Raw genomic sequence first — 26151 nt, 5'->3', positions numbered from 1 at the left:
TCCAAAAGTTGTTCTTGACCTCCACAAGTGCTCTCTCTCTCTCTCTCTCTCTCTCTCTCTCTCTCTCACACACACACACACACACACACACACACCATACACACACGTACACACATCATAATCGTAAAGGAAAGCGAACAGATGAACAAAAGTCACAGCAGGTATACTACAGAGATTTAACCGACTTCAGAGGTGTTTACACAGTAACAATGCCAAAGTCTCCTACAGTTCACAATTCATACTAAAGTTATTATCAAAGGGGACAGCTGTAATGGTACGCGTCTGTAAACCCATCATTCAGCAGGCAGAGGTTATCAAGTTCAAGGCCACCTAGGCTATATTGTAAGCTCCAGGCAAGCCTGGGCTGGAGTGAGACCCTGTCTCTGAAAATCAAATGAAGGTTAAGAATACTTCCTGTGCCGGGCGGTGGTGGCGCATGCCTTTAATCCCAGCACTTGGGAGGCAGAGGCAGGCGGATCTCTGCGAGTTTGATGCCACTCTGGTCTTTAGAGCGAGTTCCAGGACAGCCATGGCTATTACAGAGAAAAACCCTGTCTCGAAAAAACAAAACAAAACAAAACAAAAAGAATACCTCCTGCTCTTCCAGTTCCTGGCATCCACATGGGCCTGCGCACAACTGCCTGTAACTCCAGCTACAGGGGGATTAACACTCTCTTCCGGCTCCTGTATATATGTAGCATGGATACTCATACAGCTGGGAGATGAGGTGCCTGCTCTCCCAGGTGGGGACCAGGTAAATGACTTAGACTTTCCATCCATTTGCCTGCCTTGAATGTACCACACTACATACTAAAAGACCCTTCCCTGGCAGAGGTGACTGACTCAGGACTAGGCAGCCAACCCAAAGCCAGCCAATCACGTTGCCACCTGCCCACCCTTCCAGCTTTGTTCCAGCACCTTCCCCTCATGTCTGTGAACTTGCTGTACCTTTCCTCGACAGAACACACTTCCAGGCCCAGGGACTACACGTGCATCGTGTGATCATGCATTCTGTTATCCCCTCTAACCAGAAGCTCTGGGAGGGTAGGAAAGGGTGAGTGTGGACTCACAATTGTGTTAAATCAGTTAGTGCAATTCCTGGCACCAAGTAAGGAGTATATCAGAACTGTTTTTAAGAAAAGAGCAAAACAATTGTAATAGCATAACTTCTTTTCTCAAAAGTGTTATTTTTATTTCATTAAACTTAAATAGAAATATTTGCTTTAAGACCCAAAATTATGACAAAGGAACCAAGGTCATAATAGAATCTACATGCAACCTCGGAAAGGACAATGTCACAGAATGTCATGTTAAATTTTACAATTGTAAGGAGTTTGTAGAACATACCTGAATGAAGCTGAATTTTCCCAATAACTCCTTCTACCAATCCCAGACAAATCGGGTTCCAGGCAAGAAGCAGATCAGTGGCTAAAATAAAGCAAGAAGCAATCATGAGAACGTATTTACCAGAAAATGTCAAACTATCGCCTGCAGCATATTTGAGAAGGATCAGTACACCCCCAAAAGCAGTTATAAACATCCCCCACAGAGAGCATTACCATAAAGGACTCTTTGAGGTAAAGCACTAACTCTGGGTACCAGGGCAGCTATGGGGTGAGAAAGGGGCTGAAAAACTCCGCAGATGGAGGCAGTGCCGGGCCCTGCAGGGGAGGAAACAGGCTGCTGCACTACAGAGGGTAAAGGAAGCGCCCACCCAGGAGCCCCAGACCCAAAGACAAGGCCTGAAAATGGCCACAGTGCTGGCCACTTCCTGATCACACTCAAAAAAAAAAAAAAAAAAACCACCTTTCCCCATACAGTCATACACAAGGCAAAGGAAACCAGGAAGCCACTTCCCTTACACATGATTCTAGGACAAAGCTAATAGGAGCTGCTTCTTTTCTGAGCGCTACTGCATGTGTGTCCCTTATTGGAACACACAACAGGCTACAGTGATTTGTGTGTAAACTAATACCGTTCTAGACATCCAAAAAGAGAAGCAAATTATATATCAAACATGCCGAAGGTCAAAGGGCATAATTTAACTCTTCTCCAACCAGGGCTGCAAAAGAGTGCTACATGCATAGTGGTAAACACAATGTTTCTGGTAGTTCAACAGCTGCAAAAGATCAGCAAGATTTAATGGCCGCTGGTTCAAGCCAGCAAGATGGCTGGAGGATGGAAGCACTTACCATGGAAGCAGAGTACGTGCCCAGAACCAACGGAAAAAGGGCAGAGCCAACAAGCTGCCCTCTGACCTCTGCATGTGTGCTGAGGCACATATGCTAAAAAGCTAAGTTTTAAATTTTTCTACTGACAAAAATTACATTTTAATTATAACCACTTAAATTTTATTTGACTGAAATATTATCTGTTACTAGTAGGGTAATTATATAGCAATAGTTTAGTTTTCAAATTCATTTACATTTTGATTTTTTTTCATTATGTACTAATTTCTTGAGTTAGTAGCTCCCTATGTAGCCATGGCTAGCCTTGAACTCATGATGATACTTCAGCTTCAGCCCCTATGGCTGGACTGCCATTTCTTAAATGTCTTTATTGCTACATTTTCACTAAAAAACAAAAACAACATATTTCTTTGGTTGTTGCTATTTTGGAGTGCTGGTGTTAGAACCCAGGGTTTCACACATACTGGGCAAGGTGTTACCAACAAGATACACTAACTCCAACTTCATAGTTTTTATTGTAAGAATTAATGGGGGGGGATTTAAAGGCTCCTATATATGTTACCATTTCTAATCATTTTTGTTTTATTTATCGTGTGTGTGTGTGTGTGTGTGTGTGTGTGTGTGTGTGTGTGTGTGTGTGTGTGAAAGCTGGGGCATAAATATGCCGTGGTACACATATGGAGGTCGGACAATAAGTTGGGGAAATCTGTTCTCTCCTTCCACCATGTGGGGTCAGGGATCAAACTCAGGCTGCCAGGCTTTTGAAGCAAGTGCCTTTATCCACTGAGCCATCTTGCCAGCTCTCATTTCTAATCTTGACAACATTATGAGGCTGACACCAGGAGTCCCATTTTACAAGTGAAGAAATAATGCTGAGAAAAGTAGTAATCAAATCGTCCACAGGTCAGGAGGCAGACCTGCAAGCAAAAGAGAAGTCTAGTAAAGCTGAGACTCAAAAACTTCTATTAAATAAAAAACAGGTGTGAGTTTCAGGTCATTCTGGTCTACAAATCGAGTTCCAGGACATCCAGGGCTCTTGCAGAGAAACCTTGTCTCAGAAAATATACAAATAAAAAATAAAAAGCAAACAAACAACAAGTGTAGTGGCACAATGCTTTAATCAACACTTAGGGGGCAGAAGCAGATGGATCTCTGTGAGTTCAAGGCCAGCCTAGTCTATACAGTGAGTTCTAGGACATCCAGGACAACAGAGTTTTGAGATCCTGTCTCAAAATTTAAAAAAATAAGATAATAAAAGTCTAGAGCCAGGAATGGTGATGCATGCCTGTAGTCTCAGCACTCAGCCACGAGCAAGAGGATCTTCGTTCCAAGCCAACCTGGGATACACAGTAAATTTGAGGCTAGCCTTGGATAACAGCAAGCCTGTGCCTCAAAAGAAAGAAAACCAAAGAGGTCTGCCAATCTGATTTGGGTTATACACCTCCGTAAACTTGCTCTAACTCCTCCCTCAGAAACTACACAGGGAGCTACTGAAACAGGAAGTTTTAGATGCCATGTATGATTACAAAGTAACACCACGAAGCTGAGAGGAAATTGGCCACAGAGATTAAGAGTCTTCACCTCAGGCCTCTGTCTGTGCATTAACTAAGTGCCACACACAACCACCCACTTTTATAAGCAACATTGCCTGAGGACAAAATTTTTGTTTGTCTTTTTCCAGGGCTGGAGAGATGGTGTGGTGGGAACCAGGCTGATCTCTGGCTTTCTCTGAGGCCCTGATGGATAAAAAAGGAAACTTCTGAAGAAGGCCATTAATGGCCTGGGGCCAGGATCTTGGGGTAGTTTAAGTTTTGGATCCTGAGAACCCAATACTTCCCCCAAGAACAGTGGTTCTCACCTTCCTAAAGCTGCAACCCTTTAATAGTTCCTCATGTTGTGACCCCAACCATAAAATTATCTTCATTGCTACTTTAGAACTGTAATTTTGCAACTATTATGAATTGTAATGTTATTATCTGTGTTTTCTAATGGTCTTAGGTGACCCCCATGAAAGTGTCATTAGACCCAGAAGGGGTTGCACCCCACATGTTGAGAACCAATAACCTACAGGGTTACGGACACTGTATGCTTGTGATAAACTTGAGTTGTCCTGTGTTCCCTTTGTGCATCTTGATTACCACCCAGCTGACTCTGACCCATTGTATGACAGTTTCTATTACTGTCCAGCTTTCCCTGCAAAATGTATGTACGTGTGGTGCTATATTTCCTAATAAACTTGTGCAGAGCAGCCGGGCGATGGTGGCGCATGCCTTTAATCCCAACACTCAGGAGGCAGAGGCAGGAGGATCTCTGTGAGTTCGAGACCAGCCTGGTCTACAGAGCTAGTTCCAGGACAGGCTCCAAAGCCACAGAGAAACCCTGTCTCGAAAAACCAAAAATAAATAAATAAATAAATAAATAAATAAATAAATAAATAAATAAATAAATAAATAAAATAAACTTGTGCAGATAAGACACAGTTTATATGATCCCTTCTAGGTCCCAACTTTCCTGTCTTCCTTATCTTCTGATCTCCTGGTCCTTCCTTTCAGAAACCTGTCCCTGAAGAATGACCTGTTGGTCCAGGTCAATGGTGCAACTGTTAAGAACACTTGCTGCTCTTACAGAGAACCAGGGTCCAATTCCCAGAACCGACAAAATGGCAGACGGTCATCTATAACTAGTTCCAGGACATCTGACACCCTCTTCTAATCTCCACGGGCACTGCACACTGTGGTGCACTTACTTACACTCATATGAGCAAAACACTTAGACACATAAACTAAAAATAAATCTGTTTTTATGTTTATTTATTTATTATGTATACAATATTCTTTCTGCATGTATGCCTGCAGGCCAGAAGAGGGCACCAGACCTCATTACAGATGGTTGTGAGCCACCATATGGTTGCCGGGAATTGAACTCAGGACCACTGGAAGAGCAGACAATGCTCTTAACCATTGAGCCATCTCTCCAGCCCTAAAAATAAATCTTATGAAAATCTTTTTTTTAAGAATTAAAATATCCTTAAAATCATGACTTCACCTGGAGGCATAATTTTCATTTAAGAAAATACTTCCTTACTTAAACATCAAGCTTTTTTTTATTATAAAAACACTGCAATACAAATGATGAATTCTAAATAAGTATTTCATTTGCTTCCAACCACATTAGCTTTAGGATATAAATTCCTAGGAATGAAATTAGTCATTACAACATTTGAAGAATTAAGGCTCTCAAGTGATGTGGGATTCCCTTCTGTATGTTGTGAATAGGTTTTATTACCACTGTATAATAAAGAAGCTGCTTTGGCTTATGTCAGGGCAGAATATAGCAAGGCAGGAAATTCAAGCAGAGATAGATGAGTAAAGAAGGTAGAGTCTGCCAAAGGAGAAGGACACAAGAACCTTACTGGTAAACCACAGCCTCATGGTGATATACAAATATAAAGATTAAGATGTAAGAGCTAGCTAAGAATATGCCAGAGCCATTAGTCAAACGGTATTGGAATTAATATAGTTTCTGTGTGATTATTTGGGTCTGGGATGTTAAGAAACGAAAATGCAGCCTCCATTTACAAATGGCACCCACCGTCTGGCATGGATCCACGTGAGACCTAAAAAAGCTTAAGGGGGCCGGGCGGTGGTGGCGCACGCCTTTAATCCCAGCACTTGGGAGGCAGAGGCAGGCGGATCTCTGTGAGTTCCAGGACAGGCTCCAAAGCCACAGAGAAACCCTGTCTCGAAAAACAAAAAAAAAAAAAAAAAAAAGCTTAAGGGGGACGGAGGAAAGAGGGCTTCTAGACCCACAAAAATGGAAACAAACACAGCTTCTTGGCAGCTGCATTATTTTTCAGACAGGTTCTGTTTGCTGTCCACAAGCAGAGGCGTGGGTCCTTTAAGAAACAGCTTCCTGGTTCATACTGGCAGAATGATGGAATCTGACTCTTTCAGGAGGTCCTGCTACAGAGCAGTTGGGGTTTGTGAGCAGAGTGCTACAAGTTACTTAATGGTGGAGACATAGAGCCACTGAGTCCCTAGAACTAGGGGGTGAATATGGCTTGCAGAGCTGGCAATAAAGGTATCTCTGCCATTTTGAAAGGTGGAGAGAGGCGGAGTCAGCACTCAGGGCCTCCGTGTCAACATTGCTTACCATTTTAAAAATTATTCCTGTTCAAAAAAGAATTTCAGATACACAACAGGATACACAGTGTGTTTTAAAAAATGTACATAGTTGGGAGAGAGAAGAAAAGGGTAGACAGTTTTAAAAAGAAATAGTTTTAAAAAATAAAACAAAGTCTTTAAAGAGATAGCAAAAGTAATATAAAAGAGTATAGTCATAGATAAAAGTAGTAAAGATAATAAAATAAATATTAAAAAGTAATAGAGTAAAAAAGCCAAATAAAGATGAAAAATACACAGAGAGTCTGGATTATGTACATTATTGGGTTTTCTTTGAATTTTTTTGACTGCAGATTATTATTTGATTCTGGGGACTGCTAAACTAAACCAACATATATATTTTAAATATATCTTGACTTCAAAATTTGAGTCTAAGGATATGTTACTTTAGAAAAGAAGTTTGGCTTTTGTTTCCACAGAAGATGAGAACCTATTTTTTTCAGGCTCCCCTAAAGATGCCATTGCCCCTAGATAGCAGGGAGTAATTTTAAGAACACAATGCCCACATTCACAAGAGGTAGGGTGAGTGGTTTTTGGTTGCTCAGTGGATTATGGATAGTTGTCATAATTTAGGGGGTTGGTTACAAGTTGTTATTGGTTGTTTTCAAGAAAAAAAGGTTAAACAAAGGAGATTAGAATCAGGAATCCCATTCTCAAAAGGGGGAAGGATATAGAAATGATAGGATAGATAATTGAGTATACTTTTGAAACAAAAAAGCAACTACTAGTCTTAAACAGTTTATAGTGATATGGATTTTTGTATAATGATAAAATTTGAGGTTAGTTTTGTTAGAACATACTGTATATGCATTTCTAATCTTGTTCAAGATATTGTACCTATACAGCTCATTCAACAATGTCATGTAAATTTCTAGTCCTTGAAGGTTATTATTACAAACTATTTAGAATAATAAAGAAATGTAGGTTATTAGTCACCTATTACAATCAAACTTGTAGTCATGTTAGGTATGTTTTTAAGTTCAAACAGATATATTTTAGCCAGATGGGTAGTCTTCGAACACTTCAGAAATCTATAGAATATGGCATTTAAGATGTTTTAATAACATAGGTTCTTTTCCTTTTTTAATGACAATGAGGCATGTCTGCTTCTGGTAGCACCAATCTACTTCAGAGAAGACAATGGGTGTTGAAGAAACTCTGTATGGAATTTACTTTCTTTGTGATAAAAGTCAGCCACTAGGCAAGAAACTGCCCTTGCCTCAATTGTTGACAGTATGCTGCCCAAATCAAACAATCAGCATACAAAAGAAACTGACTGCTGAACTTTGCCAAGACAAGGTGGACAGTCCTTAAAAATCCTGTTTCACAGAAAAGTCTGCCAGATATGCTAGGCCTGCAGGCCAAAGATGGATAACCCAACACTGCAAAGGAACCTTGGGTGACTGTCTAGGCAGCTAGCTATTTCTGTTATTTCTTAGTTTTGAAAGCTGTTTGCTCTGCATTTCCTGCTTACTCAGTTAATATATCCTTCTCAGATCTCTGATAGAGTTGAAGACTAAATAGCTACAGTTCTCCTTTTTATCGAATTAAGAAAAGAAACTCACAAAAGAGATGTAAAGTGTATAAGGTTGAGAGACATAAAAAGATAGTTTTACATTGGTAATACAAGTTAGGATAGAAAGTGAACTAGGTCCAACACTTTGAACTCACAAAAACAGTATAGATTATTGAGTATTACTCTGAATTTGTCAAATGCAAATGGACTGGACATTGTTAATGTAATTCTTACCTGTATATATTTATTATACAATAAATATAGTTAAATAAGTTAGTTAAAATCTTCCTTTTTTAAAAAAGACAAAACAGAAGAAATATGTGATATTTTGATCGTGTTCTGATAAATAAAGCTTGCATGGAGTCAGAGGGTAGAGCTAGCCACTAGCCAACCAAAATTAACTACAGAGGTTTTGGAGGACAGTAGACAGGACAGGATGTAGTAAGGCGGGACATAGAGGAATTTGGTTCTCTGTTTGGAGGAAGCGGGCAGGGAGTACTGGTGGCTTCTCTGCTTCTCTGATCTTTCAAGGCTCTTACCCCAATATGTGACTCCTGAATTTTTATTAATAAAGAATAATTAGAATAACACTTCAATTAACTGTTTTTATCTCTATTACTTTTAAATGCTTTAACTTTTATTCCAATAGCAAGCTTGCCAACCCTATATTAGACATGTCAAGTCTCACATCTGCCAACACAGATGTTCCTGCTGAAGAAACAGGGACAGCTTCCCTAACCCTGAAACTCTGACCTCCAAAGGTCACAAATGTAATGAGCTTTATGGACAGGAAGTGGAACTATCTAAGATGTTATGCTCTGGAATCTGTCCTTTTGTTAGGGAAATACATATCAAATACTTGCAAGGACACAGGCTCAGAACATATGAAAATACAGAAGCAGGACAGGGAATATCATTAAAAGATGGGTACTTGCCTAGGTTCAAACAAGCTGGAGAGATGGCTTAGGTGGTTAAGAATGCTTGCTGCTCAAACATGAGGTCTAGAGTTTGGATCCCAGGACCCATAACAAACCAGGTGTCCAGCCCCCAATTCAGGGGTGGAGGTGGAGACAGAAGAATCTATAGGGTTTATATTCTAAGAATCTAGCTAAGAAAACACAGCCCCAGGTTCAGGGAGAGACCCTGACTCACTAGAATAGGTCAACAAAGAAAGAGAAATACAATTACCTCTTCTGGTCTCTACATGCAACCCCTACCCCTCCCACAAGGGCAGACACAAATAGAAGCAACACATAAATAAATTTAAAATAATATTTAATACAACAATAATACATTAATATTTAGGTAGCATAAGACCAGTGGGTTCAGTGAAAGTGTGAGTAGGGCTGGGAGTTAACTGAGGCCAGCTGACTTAAATAAAGGACAACGAGTCGGCACTTCCTGTAGACAATGACATAACTGAAATAGTATTACAGCCGTGGATTTTAATCTCAGTTGACATAATGAATGCTCACCCAACAGTTAAATAGGGCTCTCAACTGTCTGAGGTCCACAGGGGAAAATACTGTTCACACCACGGCTTGATGATCACATTCAAATATGCAAGTGCCAGAAACAAGGCTTCATGAACGGAGGCTGGGGACAGGGAAACCAGCAGGCTACTGCAAAATTGTGGCTTGAAATGACAAAGGAGCTTGGGAAGTGGGTTGGCGGTGCTGTGAGTCACCGGGTAGTTTTCCAGCATCTACATGCGGCTCTCAACCACCTGAAACTATAGTTCCAGGAGACTTGATGCATTCTTCGGACGCCTGCAGACACCAGACATGCATGTGAATGATGCACATGCATACATGCAGACAAAATACTCACACACTGAAAATAAATAATCTAATTTTTTTTTTGAAAGAATGAAGAGAAGGTTGTGATGGCTTGGTAAGGTCAAGTGCTCGCTGCAGAAGCATGATGACCTAAGTTCAGCTCCCCAGCAAACCATGTAAAAAGCAGGACATAGTGGTACACACCTGTGATACCAGTGCTAGGGCAGGGGACACATGAAGACAACAGGATCACTGAGCCTTACTGACAGCCATTTAACTGTGGCAGAGGGAGGAAGGCCTCCAGGTCCAGTCAGAGCCCTGATCTCAAAGTTAAGAAGGCAGAGAGCAACAGCGGACACATGATAACCTCTTCTGATCTGTACACACAACAGGAGACACACTGGCACATGGCACACATAAATGTGCATACCACACACTCAAAATGAATAAATAAAAAATAAAGTGTAACACAAAAAAAACAAGTCAGGCAGTGGTGGCACACGCCTTTAATCCCAGCACGTGGGAAGCAGAGGCAGGCAGATCTCTGAGTGCGAGGCCAACCTGGTCTACATTGCCAGGACAGCCAGGGCTACGCAGAAGAACTCTGCCTCAAAATAAATAAATAAATAAATAAATAAATAAATAAATAAATAAAATAAGTTTTACTTGACTACAACTTAGCGGTAGCAGCTTCAGGATCAAGTTGTGCTTCTGGCTGGCTGGCCGCCGGAGGATGAGGCTACCCTAGGCCAGTGTGGCATAGAGGCACTGACCACTCTGGGAGTAGCTGGCCGCATGCTGGGAGGATCATGGTTCCCTGCTTCACAATGGAAAAGCAAGAGGTCAAACTCCCAAGGTGGTCAAACGGGAGAAGAAGAAGACAGCCTGGGCCAAGGGGCCAATGCAGTATAACTGTTGCTTTGTCAATGTTGTGCCCACTTTTGGCAAGAAGAAGGGCCCCAATGCTAATTCCTAAGTCCTATTGTGATTCTGGTATTCTGACAAAGCCACTTTGCCCAGACCAAAAAAAAAAAGGAAAAATATGCAACACCTCAAAGGACACTGTGGGAAGGACAGGGAAGACTGTACAGCAGAGATTATACTGAGGTTTGGGGATCCAGCTCAGTTGGAAGAGTGTCTACGTAGCATGTACAAGGCCCTGGGTTCATCCGCTGCAGTGCATAAAACAGGCATGCTATGATCTCAGCACTCAAGAGGGAGCAGTGGGGTCAGGACTCCGCCTCAAAAATAAAAACCCGTGAGAGGAAACAATGAACGGGAAAAAGAAGGTTGAAAATGATATCCAAAGTACAGGCACAAAAGTAACCTTGGGAAGGAAGGAAGGAAGATATTTTTCTAGAAAAAAAAGATAAAAGGCTAAATATAGAAACAGAGAAGCCAGTGAGTGTATCCACTGGCACTGACTGAGTGAAAATGAGAATCCAAGTCCTCTTTCAGAGAGGGGACAGACATGGCAACAAGATGAGGATCAGCACAGGGAGCAAGAAAGTCAGTTTGTAAATATTCTATGTGGGCTTACGTGCATACATGTTTTAAGACTAGTGTCAGTATTTATTTGTGTATGTCTATCACAAGCATACGGGTACCCACTGAGGCCTCTGGATCCTCTGGAGATGGAGTTACAGGTTTAAGACACCCAGTGAATGTGCTGGGAACTGAGCCCAGGTCCTCTGAGGAAGCAAAGCACCTTCACTGCTGCACCATCTCTCCGGACCTACATGTGCTTTTTAATTCAGGATTTTGAAGAAAAAATGGTATCAGTCCATCAATAAATCATGAAATCAATTGTGTGTAGTGAAATAAACACTAACAGCAGTGAAACAGAATCAGAACAGGGAAAAAAGGCATACTATAAAGAATAAAATAAAGAGAATAAAAGAGAAATAAAATAAGGAGCCACGCATGGAGGCACAGACTTGCAATCTCAGCCCTCAGGAGGTGGAAACAGGAGAATTGATGTAGGTTCAAAATCAGACTGAGCTATACACAGAGGAACAGGTTATCCAGGACTTTATAGCAAGATCCTTTCTTTAAAACAAAAGAGGCGGGAGGGAGAGGAGAGGGAGCACTCATTAAGGTTGATTCTGTAAGCACACACATATATGTATCTAGTCACCAGATCATGACATCGGAACATACTGCTTGGGCTGGGGATATGATTGGGTGAGAGTAGGTTCCTAGCATACACAAGACCCAGTACAGCCAATTTTTAAAAATGTTTTAAGATACTAAGGGTGTCTGGAAAAAGCCTCATAAAATCATATCATTTGTTTACCTAAAATTACATACAATACATACAAGTCTGTGTGTATACATACACATATATAGTCCAAATGAAGTTATCCCACTTGGGCTAGCAATGCTTCCCATAAGAGCCACAGGCTAACCAAAACCCCCAATACCAGACATGTGAAACCACCTTTCAAATGGTTGGTCAGGGGAGTACAAGAGACTCCTCAAACAATATGGGCTTTTGCTGTTACCCTTATTTACCTCCCAGAGACTGAAGGTAAGTCCTGTTGCCGAAGACACAAGACCTGGAAGACTTGAGCTGGATCTGACTTGAAGGTCTCCTACCTGAGGACTAACTTTCACAGTACCAGAAGGTGCTATGCAAGCCTCCAAAGGAAGGAAATAACCAAATAGTCTTACCCAGCTATAATACCTATGATCACAATGGCCAGTATGCACCTAAGGGTGCAATAGTGGCATTCATATCTTGGCAATAACCAACAGCATGGACTTAGGGCATGTTCAACAGGAGGGAATACATGCTTGGTACTAGAAAACTAGCCAACTACCCAGAGCTAGTGAGGTCATGGATCACAGAATCTACTACCACCTCTTTACTAAACCAGCATAATGCCTAACTGCATTCTAAATATGTATCCTAAACAAACCCTAAACAAACATATCAACAATAGACAAACTAACAACACGGAAGAGGGAACTATCAGGGGCTCCCTTCATATCAACAATAGACAAACTAACAACACGGAAGAGGGAACTATCAGGGGCTCCCTTCATATCAACAATAGACAAACTAACAACACGGAAGAGGGAACTATCAGGGGCTCCCTTCATATCAACAATAGACAAACTAACAACACGGAAGAGGGAACTATCAGGGGCTCCCTTCATATCAACAATAGACAAACTAACAACACGGAAGAGGGAACTATCAGGGGCTCCCTTCATATCAACAATAGACAAACTAACAACACGGAAGAGGGAACTATCAGGGGCTCCCTTCATATCAACAATAGACAAACTAACAACACGGAAGAGGGAACTATCAGGGGCTCCCTTCATAGAAAAAGAACTACAGGCAACGTGGGAATGCTAAGACTGGGAGAAACACCCTTTCCAGGGATGGGTCTCCTAATTGGTTATCCAGTAATATCAAGTGTTCTGCCCTGAAATCATACACATAGAAGTAACACTAACTGCACTAAGTAAGTGGTAAGTATATTTTTACACACACACACACACACACACACACACACAACAAAACAAAAAAAAAGCCGAAGAAGAAAAGGAGATCATTTCAAGAGGGAACAAGAGAGTTACACGGTACATGGGAGGAATATGCTGTAATTATATTTTAATTAAAAATTATTTGGGAGTTTAAAAAAAGTACTTTTCACCAAATACCTCAAACAACTGAAAACATTTAATGCTTTTTGCAAGAAGGGTCATTATATCAACCTTGTAAGTTATTTTGCCCAAATCTATGTAGTTGCTAAATATTTTGACCAGTTAATTATTAAGGTCTTTTTAAAAATCCCATGCAGGGGGCTGGAGAGATAGCTCAGTGGTTAAGAGCATTGCCTGCTCTTCCAAAGGTTCTGAGTTCAATTCCCAGCAACCATATGGTAGCTCACAGAGGTCTGGTGCCTCTTCTGGCTTGCAGACATATACACAGACAGAATATTGTATACATAATAAATAAATAAATTTAAAAATAAATAAAAATCCCATGCTTTGTTTACTTGTTCCTTCATAATTTTTGCATTGTGTGATTTTTAAAGCTTTATTTATTTCATTTTATGTGTATGATAATTTGCCTGCATGTATGTATGTTTACCATATGTGTGCCTGGTGCCAGCCCACAGAGTCTGAAGAGGGAGTCCAATTCCCTGAAACTGAAGTTAAAGAAGGTCGTGAGTCTCCACGCAGGTACTGGGAGCCAAACTCGGGTCCTCTGGAAGAATATCCAGTGCTCTAACTGCTGAGCCATCTCTGCAGCCTCATTGCTTTATATTTTTGAAACAAGCAGATATAGAGATTTGGGATAATCCTCCCCAGTAAATTTCTGTTTATCAAAATTGCTGCCTAGTTTAACATTAATGTGAAAGAAACACACCAGGCATTAAAAAGGATAAATACAAACACTGTTAATCCAGTTCTACACTCTTTATCCTTGAAAACAAAGTCCAAAATTCCTTAGAAAGGCTTTTAAGCAGATGGGGGTGGGGAGGATATGGGCTTGGTGGCGTTTAATTCCAGGATTCTAGAGGCATAGGCAGGGAGATCTCTGTGAGTCCCTGGACAACCTGGTCTAAATAGTGAATTCCAGGACATCAAGGACTTCATAGAGAGACCCTGCCTCAAAATAAATGATTCTTAGAAGAAAGCCTTTTAAGTCCTTGTCTGAGCTATCCCTGACTGCCTTTCTCTGCTCTCCACTCATCCAGGCTGGGTCTGGAATGCTGCTCCCCAACCACTTCTGCCTGTTCTTCATTCTAGCCTCAGGACAAGGGTCACTGGTCTTCAAGACACATTCCTTGGTCCTCCCACCCTAAGAGCTGGTCAGACTTTGCATAACAAATGTCTGCCTCAGCATCTTGCTTTGCTTTAGTGTATCTAATTATTGACTTGGTTAACTCCTTGACTGCATTGGAACTCATGAAGAACAGGGAGCTCGCTAAGTCGTTTGCAGGTTCAGTTCATGTTCCCAGTGCATGGCACAATAGGTCCTGATCAAGCAACCACATTGTAAAGACTCACTACTGAAGCCGACAGAAACTGAATTCATGTGGTCTAGTTCAGATATACCCATCAAGGCTGACAGGTAAAGTGACGGTCACCGTCATCCAGCTGGTTAACATGAGAACACAGTTTCCCATTCTCGGTCCAAGGAAGCGCTAACATATCTCCAGCACCACAGGTCCTCTAACCAAATAATCCCTGTTGTAACATTTTTGCATGGGGTGTGAGCTCACTATCAGCATTCCAGTGCCCAACCCAAAACCTCCAAGACACCCAGGATGCCTTTGTTGCTCACCAAGACCTAATGATTCTCTCCCCTCCACATCTGCTGATCACTACACTTCTCTGCATACCTAATGCCACTGTCCTTGTCCAAAGCCAAGCCTTTCACCCTGTGGACCGTAGAAAACGCTGTTATCAAGACTGAAGAGATAGCTCGGCAGTTAAGAGCATGCCTCGGCCCTGTCTTGCAGAGGAGAGGACCTATACTCAGTCCCTAGCATTCACGCCAAACAGCTCACAACCTCCAACTCCTAGGGAATCCTGCGCCTCTGGCCTCCACAGGCACCTCCACACACACACACACACACACACACACACACACACACACACACACACTTAAAAATAAATAAAAGTTAAAATTTAAATAGCCTCCAAAAACACTAAATCTTGTCTGTCTCTCTCTCTCTTTGAAAGCCAAGCAAAGTTTACTCAAGGTAATATCATTTTATGAGAGTAAAGCAAACACTCAGGGCAGAGAAGTTGCTAATTTCAGCAGCTACCTGTTAGAAGAAAATGGAGAGAGGAAAAAAGCCAAGCCATTTGAGTTGACCAGCATAGAGGGCAGCTACAAGGAAGGAAGTTTTAGAGAGAGTAAGGAAGACCTGAGTACCAGAAAAGGCACACTTGGGTTCTAGCCAGCATCCGAAAGAGACAGAAAAAAGGGAATGGAAGGTTGCATCTTTCAGAGTCAGCTGGTCAGATCCAGCAGAAGCTCATGGAAGCTTAAGGACCTATACTATTGGGTGGGTCTGGGAAGCAAAATCATTCAGCCTGTCTCTAGCATAGCTTGAGGTGGGCCTATCTTCCTACTGCTGGTCCCTGTGATTGGCCAGCATGACTAGATTAACACTTATGTTTTGGTAGCACAGAATGCTAGGATCCAGCAAGTTTCTTAACAAATAACAGGTACTGAATGTACTGAATGCACAGAAGACTCTTGCACACTTTAAGAACTGTTGGGTCAGGAGGCAGAAAGCAGTGAGCTGTAAGAACACACGTGAGCACCACCACCTGGCTTTGTTTTGTTTCTTTTTTGAGACAAGGTCTCACTAGGCTGGCCTCAGACTCAAAGATTCACCAGTCTCTGTGTCCTGAGTGCTGCAATTGAAGGCATGCGCTACCACACCTGGATGATATATTGTTTATTTTAAGGGGGTGTTGGGGATCAAATCAGGGCCTTGAGCACATTAGGCAGCACTTGAGCACTAAAATACATTCCCAGCCTCGGGTTTTACTCTGCAGCTCTGCCTGGCCTATTCTTCTATCATATTTGACCTTAGAATGTGCAATATTTTAAACATATTTTTAAAAAATCTGATGTGGAGGCCAGAAATGGTGGCTCAGGCCTTTAATCCCAGCACTCAGGAGGCAGAGGCTGGCAGACCTCAAGGTCAGCCTAGTCACAGAGTGAGATCCAGGACAGCCAGGAATACATACACAGAGAAACCCTGTCTGGAAAAACAACCAAACAAAAAGGAAAAACTGGTGTAGAGGTCAGAGGACAACTTGCAGGGGATAGTTCTCTCCCAACGCTCTAAGGAGGAAAATTAGGTCATCGGGCTTGGCAACAAGCACCTTTACCCAGTGAGCTACCTCGACAGCCCCACAAAGATACCTGACAAACCCTGTGCTACCCAAGGAAAGACAGAGAAAACACCGGGGAGGGAAAAACACAATAACTTAAAGGATACGAAAGAGGCAGAAATAGCACCTTAATAGTCGTGATAAATGTAATCATTTTCAACTAACCAAACAAAGGGCTATTGACTCCAAATCCTGTTTCGTTCACCTGTGTGAACCTGGGACCTGGGACAGTGCTTGGTGCCTAAGAGGCGCGAACTCAACAGTTACTCAATGAAATGAATAAATAAAAAGACGCAAAGGATGAAAATGGATTTCTCCTAACAACTGGTTATTTCCATAAACTACTAGCAAGACTAACATTTCAGGGTGTTTGTTTGTTTGTTGTGCATAGTACTAGAGTGGAGAAGCAGGACCATGCATATGCTAGACAAATATTCTAACACCGAACCACACAGCCCAAGATTTTATTATTTTTAAAGACAAATCAAAACACTAGTCTTTGCTATATTGGCACTTTTAAAACAAATTCATTGATGGGCCAGAGAGATGGCTCAGTAGTCAAGAGCATTTGCTATACTTGAAGAGTGCCCAGTTTGGTTCTTAACACCCATGTGGCAACTTACAACCATACTTAACTCAAGTTCCAGGGAATCAGACAACCTCTTCTGGCTTCCAAGGGCACCAGGCATGTACATAGAACACACACATACATGCAGACAAAACACTTATACACATAAAATAAAAAATAAACCTTTAGCAGGGCGGTGGTGGCGCACGCCTTTAATCCCAGCACTCGGGAGGCAGAAGCAGGTGGATCTCTGTGAGTTCGAGACCAGCCTGGTCTACAAGAGATAGTTCCAGGACAGGCTCCAAAACCACAGAGAAACCCTGTCTTGAAAAACAAAAAAATAAATAAAAATAAAAAAATAAACCTTTAAAAGCTAGTAATAAATAAATTTATAAATGCATTATGTCAGACAAGAATGTGCACACCATTTTAATGTCAGCACTTGGGAGGCAGAGGCAGTAGGAACTCTGAGAATTCCAGGCCAGCCAGGGTTACCTAGTGAGACTTTTTCTCAAAAAAAAAAAAAAGTGTTGGTCTATCAATAAAAATAATAATTAATGATAAGATGTGATCCCAAGAGACAGGAACCAGTGAGACCTGAACAGACTTTGTAACTGGTCAGGAAATGGAGGATCAGTTTTGGAGCTGCTGGAATTGATCATTTAGTACAACATGTAATGGATAAGCTGTATGTGTGTGTGAGTGTGTGCATGCATATGCAGATCTCATGTAAACACAAAATACATTATAATCTTATTCTTCACTCAGAAAATAAAACAAGCTAGCACTAGCAAAGCCTAGCATATAATGTGGTAAATGGTAGTTGTCTGGGCATACACAACAACGGAGTTGACACTGTCAGCATTTTTAATGGCTAGTCTGGGAACAGAAAGGACCAGAATGGCAGAGAAAGTGGCCTTGCCTTGTGCCATCCCTCCACAAAGAACACCCATGTAATTGAACTGTTCCAACCATTTATAACCTGTCCTTCAGCTAGTGGCAAACAAATTCAAAGACAAACATTTTAAATTCACAAATAAGTTTTAAAATTTAGTACTACCAAAGTTACATAAGAACTCTTTACAAACTACACAAGTGTAGCATTTTAGAAATAATGCCAAATTTTAATTTGTGAAATAATAAAGTGACATACAGTCAAATCCTGTCATTGAAACAAGCTCAGCTATTTGACCCATTAAGTCAACACTTCCACTAATTTCAAGACCGTCTGGCAGGAGTGCACAGCTTCTATTTTCATATGCCCTTCTCTTCCTGGTACACAAAAAACAAGTGATTAAGCACTGTGTGCTTGCAGAGAGCATGAGTCATTCATTCCAAGATCCCAGAGCGAAGGCACTCCCTCAGACCAAGAGCCCGCGGCGTCTATACAGCTCAGAGGCAAGTTTCAGCTGCGGCTTTAAAAGGGGGCAGATAGTTTATGCATATCTAATCAGACCCCAGTTTCACTTCCTGCTAAAGACAAAAGCTATTATTCCTCTGACACTCACCAAACCAAAGTCAGACAGATGAAGAAAAGAGCTTTAGGATGAGGAACTGAAAGCTCCAATTGTTAGCATGTCATGCTTTGATTCTCAGAATTTAATGAGGCGGGAAAGCAGGTTAAGTAATAACTTCATTCAGGTGCCATCTTAAAGATCAAAGTTTGATGCACAGTTCCTTAAACTCCATAATGCTAATTATTTCTCTGCCAGGCAGCAAGCTGAAGAATTCATCCAATTCCAAAGTTGTGGCAGGTGGTGATTTCCCAGCGTAAAACCAAGCTCAACGGCTATCAACCCAGGCTGCTTATTAATATCATCTAGGCGGCCTATAGACTACTCATGTCTGGGCTCACCTTGGAGAGACGCACTTAACTGGCCGGGATGGAGGGGAGGGTGACAGCATAGATAGAATTGTTAAATTCTTCTGACATGTAGGTGATTCTGACATATAGGCAGGTTTAGAATTAGTTGCCTAAGTGATTACAGAACCCTGGGAGGAATCCACATCAGTAGCTTAGTTTTACTCTATCAGCCTGACTCATGAATAATGCATGGGACATGCCATCCATGGAAACTGTAAAGATCAAACTCCACAGATATTACCTAATATAGAGAGCTGGCATTAAAGCTGTCTAAGGTACGGAAAGAAATACACATCCAAAGACAAGGGGAGGGGATGTCAGTCAGTACATAGAGAGTTGGCCTAGTGCCCATAAGGCCTTAGGTTTAATACTCAGTGCTACAAAAACCAAACAAGGTGAAGTACTCCTGTAACTCTAGTACTCGGGAAGGGGAGACAGGTCAAAGGTCAAAGTATCCTTGGCTGTATAGTGAGTTCGAGGCCAAGGAGGGAGATAGTAATCTGAGAGAAACCCCGGTATTTCCCTTTCCTCATTTAGACACAGCCATTAACACTCAACAGACACAACTTTTCTCTCAGCTGGTTTTTAAATAATTGCATCTTTTTTTCTGAAAAATTTGTAAAATTTATTTAAAACTCTTCTGTATTTTGTTCTAGGATTTCTTGTAATAGTATATACTACTGTGGGCTAACAAAAAGCTATGTCTTCAAACCCACCACCACTGTCTTGAATTCACTGTTTCACCTGGCCTTAGATGAAGAACAGCTTCCATTTCAGGAAAAACAAACAAACAGGAGTGGGAAAGTAGAAGAAAGCGGTACATCATCTTACAGTCTGCCAGTTAGATCCTACTTGTCCTTATAGGCTCCCCATCCTCTATGATATCCTGCTAGAAGGAAGGCATTATACCTAAAAAGTGTTGTTTCAGCTGGACATAGCAGTGCATGTCTTTGACCCCAGAACTTGGGAGGCAGAATTCTGTGAGTCAAAGACCAGCCTGGTCTATATTGGGAGTTCTGGGACAGCCTGAGCTACATAAAGAGAGCCTATCACATGAAACAAAAGCAAGGTATTATTTTTGGTAAGTTAAATTCCCACAGCGCACAAGCTTGGTGCCTTCAAAAAGCCTTTTTACTTTTATAGGGCGATGTGATCTGGCTATTTAGAGCTGAAGGAACATCACAATTAAACCAAGGAACACCTTTCTTCCCATTTATTAGGAAGGAAACAGGGGTAAGAACCACTTAGACCTCAAAACCTCAAGACTCAAATTAGTGAGCCAGGCATAGTGTTTCCAGCACTCCACTTTACATTCATCCTAGTACTGCCAGACAAGAGGCTCAGAAAGCCTACTTACCCTCAGCTACTTACTGAGTTCAAGGACATCTAGGGCACGTGACACCCTGTTTCAAAACAAACAAATCCAACTCAGTCTAGCACAAATAACTTTGTGTAAAGGCTCTAAGTTAGTGTCTGTCTCTAGAACCCCTGCGGGTTTCCTCCCTAGACCACACTTCCTGCTAGCCTTGTAGCAGGGTTATCCATCTTTTTACTTTGGCATATACCAGGTAGACAATCTCCAATCAATACTTGCTTCTGTTTAGTTTGAGACAGGGTTTCATGTCACCCACACTAGCCTTGAACTCCCTAGGTAATATAGCCGTTTGAATAGGTATGACCCCCTTAGCCCTAAGTGTTGGAATGCTTGGCTCATAGAGGAGTGGCATTATTAGGTGGCCTTGCTGGAGTAGGAAGTGTTCCTTGGGGGTGGGCTTTGAGGTCTCATATGCTCAAGCCACACCCAGTGTAGCAGTCTTCTTTTGCTACCTTTCTATTAAGATGCAAAACTCTCAGTTCCTTCTCTAGCACCATGGCTGCCTGCATAATGCCACATCTCCTGTCAAGATGATAGTGGACTAATTAGATGTTTTCCTTTATATGGATTGCCATGGTCATGGTGTCTCTTCACAGCAATAGAAACCCTAACTAAGACAGTGAGAGAGGATGACTGAATTCCTGATCCTCCTGCTTCCACCTCCCAAGTTCTGGGATTACAGACCTGCATCAGCATTTTACACTGGGTTTTATGCAGTACTGAGGAGAGACCCCAGGGTTTTGTGCATGCTAGGCACAAATTCTGTCACTTGAGCTACAAACATCTCCAGCCCCCAACCAATAATTTTTTTGAAAGACTAAATGACTTCACAGTGTAATTTAAAAGACAAAAGAAACACAATGCTAAATTAAATGGGAGGGCTCTTCTTCAAGAAATGAGAATACTAGAAAGTTAGGAAAATGTCACAGCTCTAGAAATGAGTCTGAGAAGGCAGGCTAGTACACCACCATCCTCAGAAGCTCTTAGTGTGACCACCACAGCCTTCCTGGGCAAAGACAGTTACCCTGAGCTCAGAGTAGGGTGAAAAGGGTTTGTATCTGGCATAAAAGCAATGCTTAATTATGTGAAACACCAGGGATCGTATACTCACAAAAAAGGAGGAAAAAAACCCTTAATGTTACAGTTAGATATTATAACTGTCTAAATAAAATATATTAGTACTGCATAAATTATGAAATTTAAAGCTCAGTATTTCTTTAAAAGAAAGTGAAAAGTTGTTTGAAAAGAATGAGATTCCTTAAACAAATTAGTATATCCTGATGCATCCTACTATTAAGTTTAGGAAATACAAGAATAAACTTGAAAGAACCTAAAACCAAAAGAAGCTTTGGGTTTTTATTGGTTTTTTTTTTAAATATCTCACACATGTGTTTATGTGGGTATATAAAAGACAGACTCACTATGTAACTATGGCTGGTCTGAAACTCAGAGATCTGCCTCTCTCTGCCTCCCAAGTGCTAGGATTAAAGGTGTATCACTATTTACATCTTAATTTTTTTGTTTGTTTGTTTTTTGTTTTTTAAGACGGGCTTACAGAAGCCCTGGCTGTCATAGAACTTGCTCTGTAGACCAGACTGGCCTCGAACTTACAGCAATCGTCTGCCCCTCTCTCCAGAGTCCTGGGATTAAAGGCATGCACCACCACCATGCAGCTATAATTTTATTAAATCTTTGAGAGTTTAATAAAATGTATTTTGTTCATATTCACCCTCCACTTGATGCTTTGGTGTTTCCAGACAGTGTTTCATGTAACTGAAGATAACCTTGAACTTCATATATATTTTTCAAGACAGGATTTCTCTGTAGCTTTGGAGCCTGTCCTGGAACTAGCTCTTGTAGACCAGACCTCGAACTCAAAGAGATCCGCCTGCCTCTGCCTCCTGAGTGCTAGGATTAAGGCCTGGGCTACCACTGCCTACCTAACATTGAACGTCTAACATTCCTGCCTCCACCTCCCAAATTCTAGGCTTAAGGCATGTGGCGGGTTTCAAAGGAACACTGACCTAAAATCTACCTACATTTCTCAGTTAGTTTTACCAAAGAAAGTATGACTGATTTTTTCTTTTTTTTTTTTTAAATGAATGGAAGCAGTTCCCTTAAGGGTCTCCCAATATCTGCAAAATGAGCCATCCTACAGAACATGCAACGGAAAGAAGACACTATCAATGTGTGCCAAGTACTATAATGCTTGATGTTCAATGTTTAGCCTCACTTTCAAAACACTATATATACATTATTACTTATATATCACCATCAGCCAGAAATTGTAATGGGAGTTTCTTCTCCTGCCTGCCAGTTCCCAAATAACCACTCAGATGTTTACTATTACTTATAAATGCTTGGCTGATGACTCCGGCTTATTTCTAACTAACTCTTACATTTAAATTAGCCTGTTTCTATTCATTTATATATTGCTATGAGGTTGTGGTGTTACCAATATGCTAGCATCTTGCCTCTTGGGGGGTGGCATCTCCCTTGATTCTACCCTTCTCCTGGATCTTTGTTTGGATTTCCCACCCGGCTCTATCCTGCCTTGCCAAAGGCCAAAGCAACTTTATTTATCAATCAATGAGAGCAACACATATTCACAGTGCACAGAAAGACCATCCACAGCAAGAAATAATGACATTTCCCCCTATTTTGATAAAGGCTTTGATTCAAATGTTCTCCGCTCACTTATGACCAGTTGACGCATGATGACCGTAACTTAGATCAGTTAACACGTCATGATTTATCAGGGCTCGGTGACATCACTGTCACCTCACACTTACTCAAAGCTAGATTTTAGAGTATTGTTTTAAAACATTTGAACAGGAATAGAACAGTCTGTAAAACAAACAAACAACAACAACAGAAAAAAAACCCACAGAGATAGCAATGCAGTTTGTAAAGACCTAACACATTTAAATCCCCATAAAGTCACACCAAAATTAGAGTATACTGAATCAAGAGTACAGCTGAACTAGTATGATTCTTCCAATAGTCTAGTATCTGTGTACAAAGACATGAGCCTACTGCACCTTAAAGTCCAAGGAGAAAACGAGCAAGAGCAACCTTTCTGGCAGAAGGACCAGGTGGGAGAAAAATAAAGACATCTGTGGGTTCCACTCATTTTCATTTAAAAGGAAACCAGATCTGCTGAACTCCACAGGTCTTTAAGACAGAGTCCCCCTTGACAGGAAAAAATGTCAACAAGAAGCAAGCACAGAACCAGAGGCAATGTTCGACAATGTACAAGTCTTTGGTCCTAGCCACTATTTAATCCTCCCAACAAGCCTTTAATGCTCAAACTACACAAGGTGAACGGGGGAACGATAATTATTCCAATACAGCTCTGGCAGATGACTTTCTGAGGGCCATCCGCCATAGGTCTAGAGATAAATGTATTCTTCCTATGTTAGCTGGGAGGTCCCATGATGCTGGACACCTTGGAGAGCTCTAACGCAGTCAGGTTCCTGAAACACTACACTGAGGTCACTTAGGTCTGGCACCTGGCAGCTCTACTCTGTCAGTCTTTGTACCCTATGCCACTCCTTCCTCAATGTTCTGACTTGATGGTACTCTCCTTTGGCAGGCTCCAGCCAGAACACAAGTATCTAGGAATCAAGGATTTAAAAAAAAAAAAAATCCTCCCATCTTTGAAGGCGATTGCCTTAAAGGTTTGTTCTCTTCCATTCTCTCTGCTCTGTGTACTCTGAAAGGTCGCCCTGAAACTGGATCTAGGCTTCTTGCAAAGCTACGCTAAGACAGGGTTCAGGTTGCTCATCACTGGAGGAAACAGCTCCCATGCAGTACATACCAAGATCTACCCCATGATCTATCCCCACTTTTTCCACAGATGCTCTAAAAACCCAAGAAGGAAAAACTGCTAGAAAGCTATTTGTCAACCTACCATATAACAACATTGTGGAGTTCCTTATACCCACATAAACTAAGTTTGCAGGAAATGAGACAAGGCAGGCACAGGGACAAGAACAAATGAGGAGCCCCGTTACCAGCCTGTGCAGCCTGCACTGGCCTTCCCATGTGAGAGCCTCTTATTCTCCTATAGGCTGCATTTCATAGATGCCCACGAAACACAAATCTTACAGCCTCATAGTCATCAAGGTAGAGAGGCTTTATTATTTATTTATATATTCATTATATTTGTTTTATCAAGGCAGGGTTTCTCTGTATTATCCTGGCTGTCCTAGAGCTCACTCTGTAGACCAGGTTGGCCTTGAACTCACAGAGACCCTTGCCTCCTTGCCTCTGCCTCCTGAGTGCTTGGATTAAAGGCATGTACCTACACGCACAGCTTTATAAAACAATATTGTCAGTACTGAAGAATATGACTGAGGAGCCATTGGAGCAGAAGCCTTGGCTCTCCCTCTTCCTCCAAGAATTTGGAGAAATTATTCCTTTATGCTTCAACGTTCTCATCTGTAACAGAAGAAGTTATTAACAAAATTAACTTCCAGAGTTTTACTGCAGGATGAAAATGGAATAATAGATAGAGATGGAGCACTGTCTGGCTCAGAAATGCTCAACAAGTAAAAGCTGCTACTGTACGCTGGTATCAATCTTGGGTGAAGATGCAGATAACAAACTAAATGTAAAGACTCATTCAGCCCAACTGCTACCGTGTTGACAGTACTATGTAGGTAACTAAAGTAGTACACAATACAAAATGAGCACTTTTTCAAAGAAATTAAAGGCAAAAAACACTAGTAAAGATGGTTACAATGATAACAAAAATTGTTAGAAAGCCAAGCATGGTGGTTCATGCCTGTGGTCCTGGAACTCAAGAAGCTGAGGCAGGAGGATTAGGGGTTCAAGTCCAGCCTGCACCAATTGAGATCTTGCCCCAAAATGTGTGAATGTGTGTGTGTGTGTGTGTGTGTGTGTGTGTGTGTGTGTGTGTGTAACAGCAGGACACAAAATACTAAATAAACTGAATACAGTTTCACATAACAGCCCTCCAGAGGTTAGTATTCTATATGGATTTCAATTCTATAATAATTTCCCATTTTAAAACGTTAACTTCATTTGACAGTGAAAAATAATTTCAGGCTGGCAAAATGATAAAGATGATTGCCACTAAGCCAACAGTTGAAGTTTGATCCCTAGGTGGAAGGAGAGAATGGCCACAAGTTGTCCTCTGACCTCCACAAGTACAAAGCAACATGTAAAAGCCACTTCCCTCTAAAAGAGAAAATAATTGGATTGCCAAAACTGTAAGACGGGCAGGAAAACTTGGTGTGAATTCTGACAGCTAGTATCCCCTGGGGTAGTGGGGAGAAAGAGAAAAGAAAAAGGAAAGAAAAAAAATGCTCACTACTGTGTATTATTTAAAGTACCATTTGCTATATATGGACCATGCGCTTATAAATGCTGTGTGTACAGCAGGTGCTCTGAGATCTCTCATGGTCACTCAGTCTCGGAATAGAATGAGGTAACACACAGAAATAAATTATGCAACACTGCCCCATCACACAAAGCCGAAAGAGTGGAAGCAATTTTAAATGAAAAAGACTACTTAACTATTTCCAATAGTGGATTATATATTGTTTTTTAATTTCTTAAACTAAAATTCTTTTAAATATATATGTAGTAAATATACTTTTTATTTTTAATTAACATACAAATTACTGGATTTGCGTGTGTGTGTGCATATGTGTGTGTGTGTGCATGTGTGTGTGTGTGCATGTGTGTGTGTGCCTGTGTGTGTGCATGTGTGTGTGTGCATGTGTGTGTGTGCATGTGTGTGTGTGTGCGTGTGTGTGTATGTGAGTGTGTGT

The 26151-nt window shown here is 41.3% G+C and overlaps 1 protein-coding gene across 2 annotated transcripts in view; it reads right to left on the bottom strand.

Annotated features, from left to right (window-relative positions):
* Inpp5f (inositol polyphosphate-5-phosphatase F) overlaps nt 1-26151 on the bottom strand; it is an 83108-nt gene that overhangs the window by 52576 nt on the left and 4381 nt on the right. For both annotated transcript variants that reach the window (XM_013347870.2, XM_005351350.2), the window contains one exon: nt 1348-1428. In XM_013347870.2, coding sequence (XP_013203324.1) covers nt 1348-1428 — 81 coding nt within the window. The remainder of the gene's footprint in view (nt 1-1347; nt 1429-26151) is intronic.

This window comes from Microtus ochrogaster, chromosome 8 (assembly GCF_000317375.1).
Source record: "Microtus ochrogaster isolate Prairie Vole_2 chromosome 8, MicOch1.0, whole genome shotgun sequence".
NCBI lineage: Eukaryota > Metazoa > Chordata > Mammalia > Rodentia > Cricetidae > Microtus > Microtus ochrogaster.
Note: the sequence above shows the minus strand (reverse complement) of the source record. Positions and strands in the feature narration are given on the sequence as shown.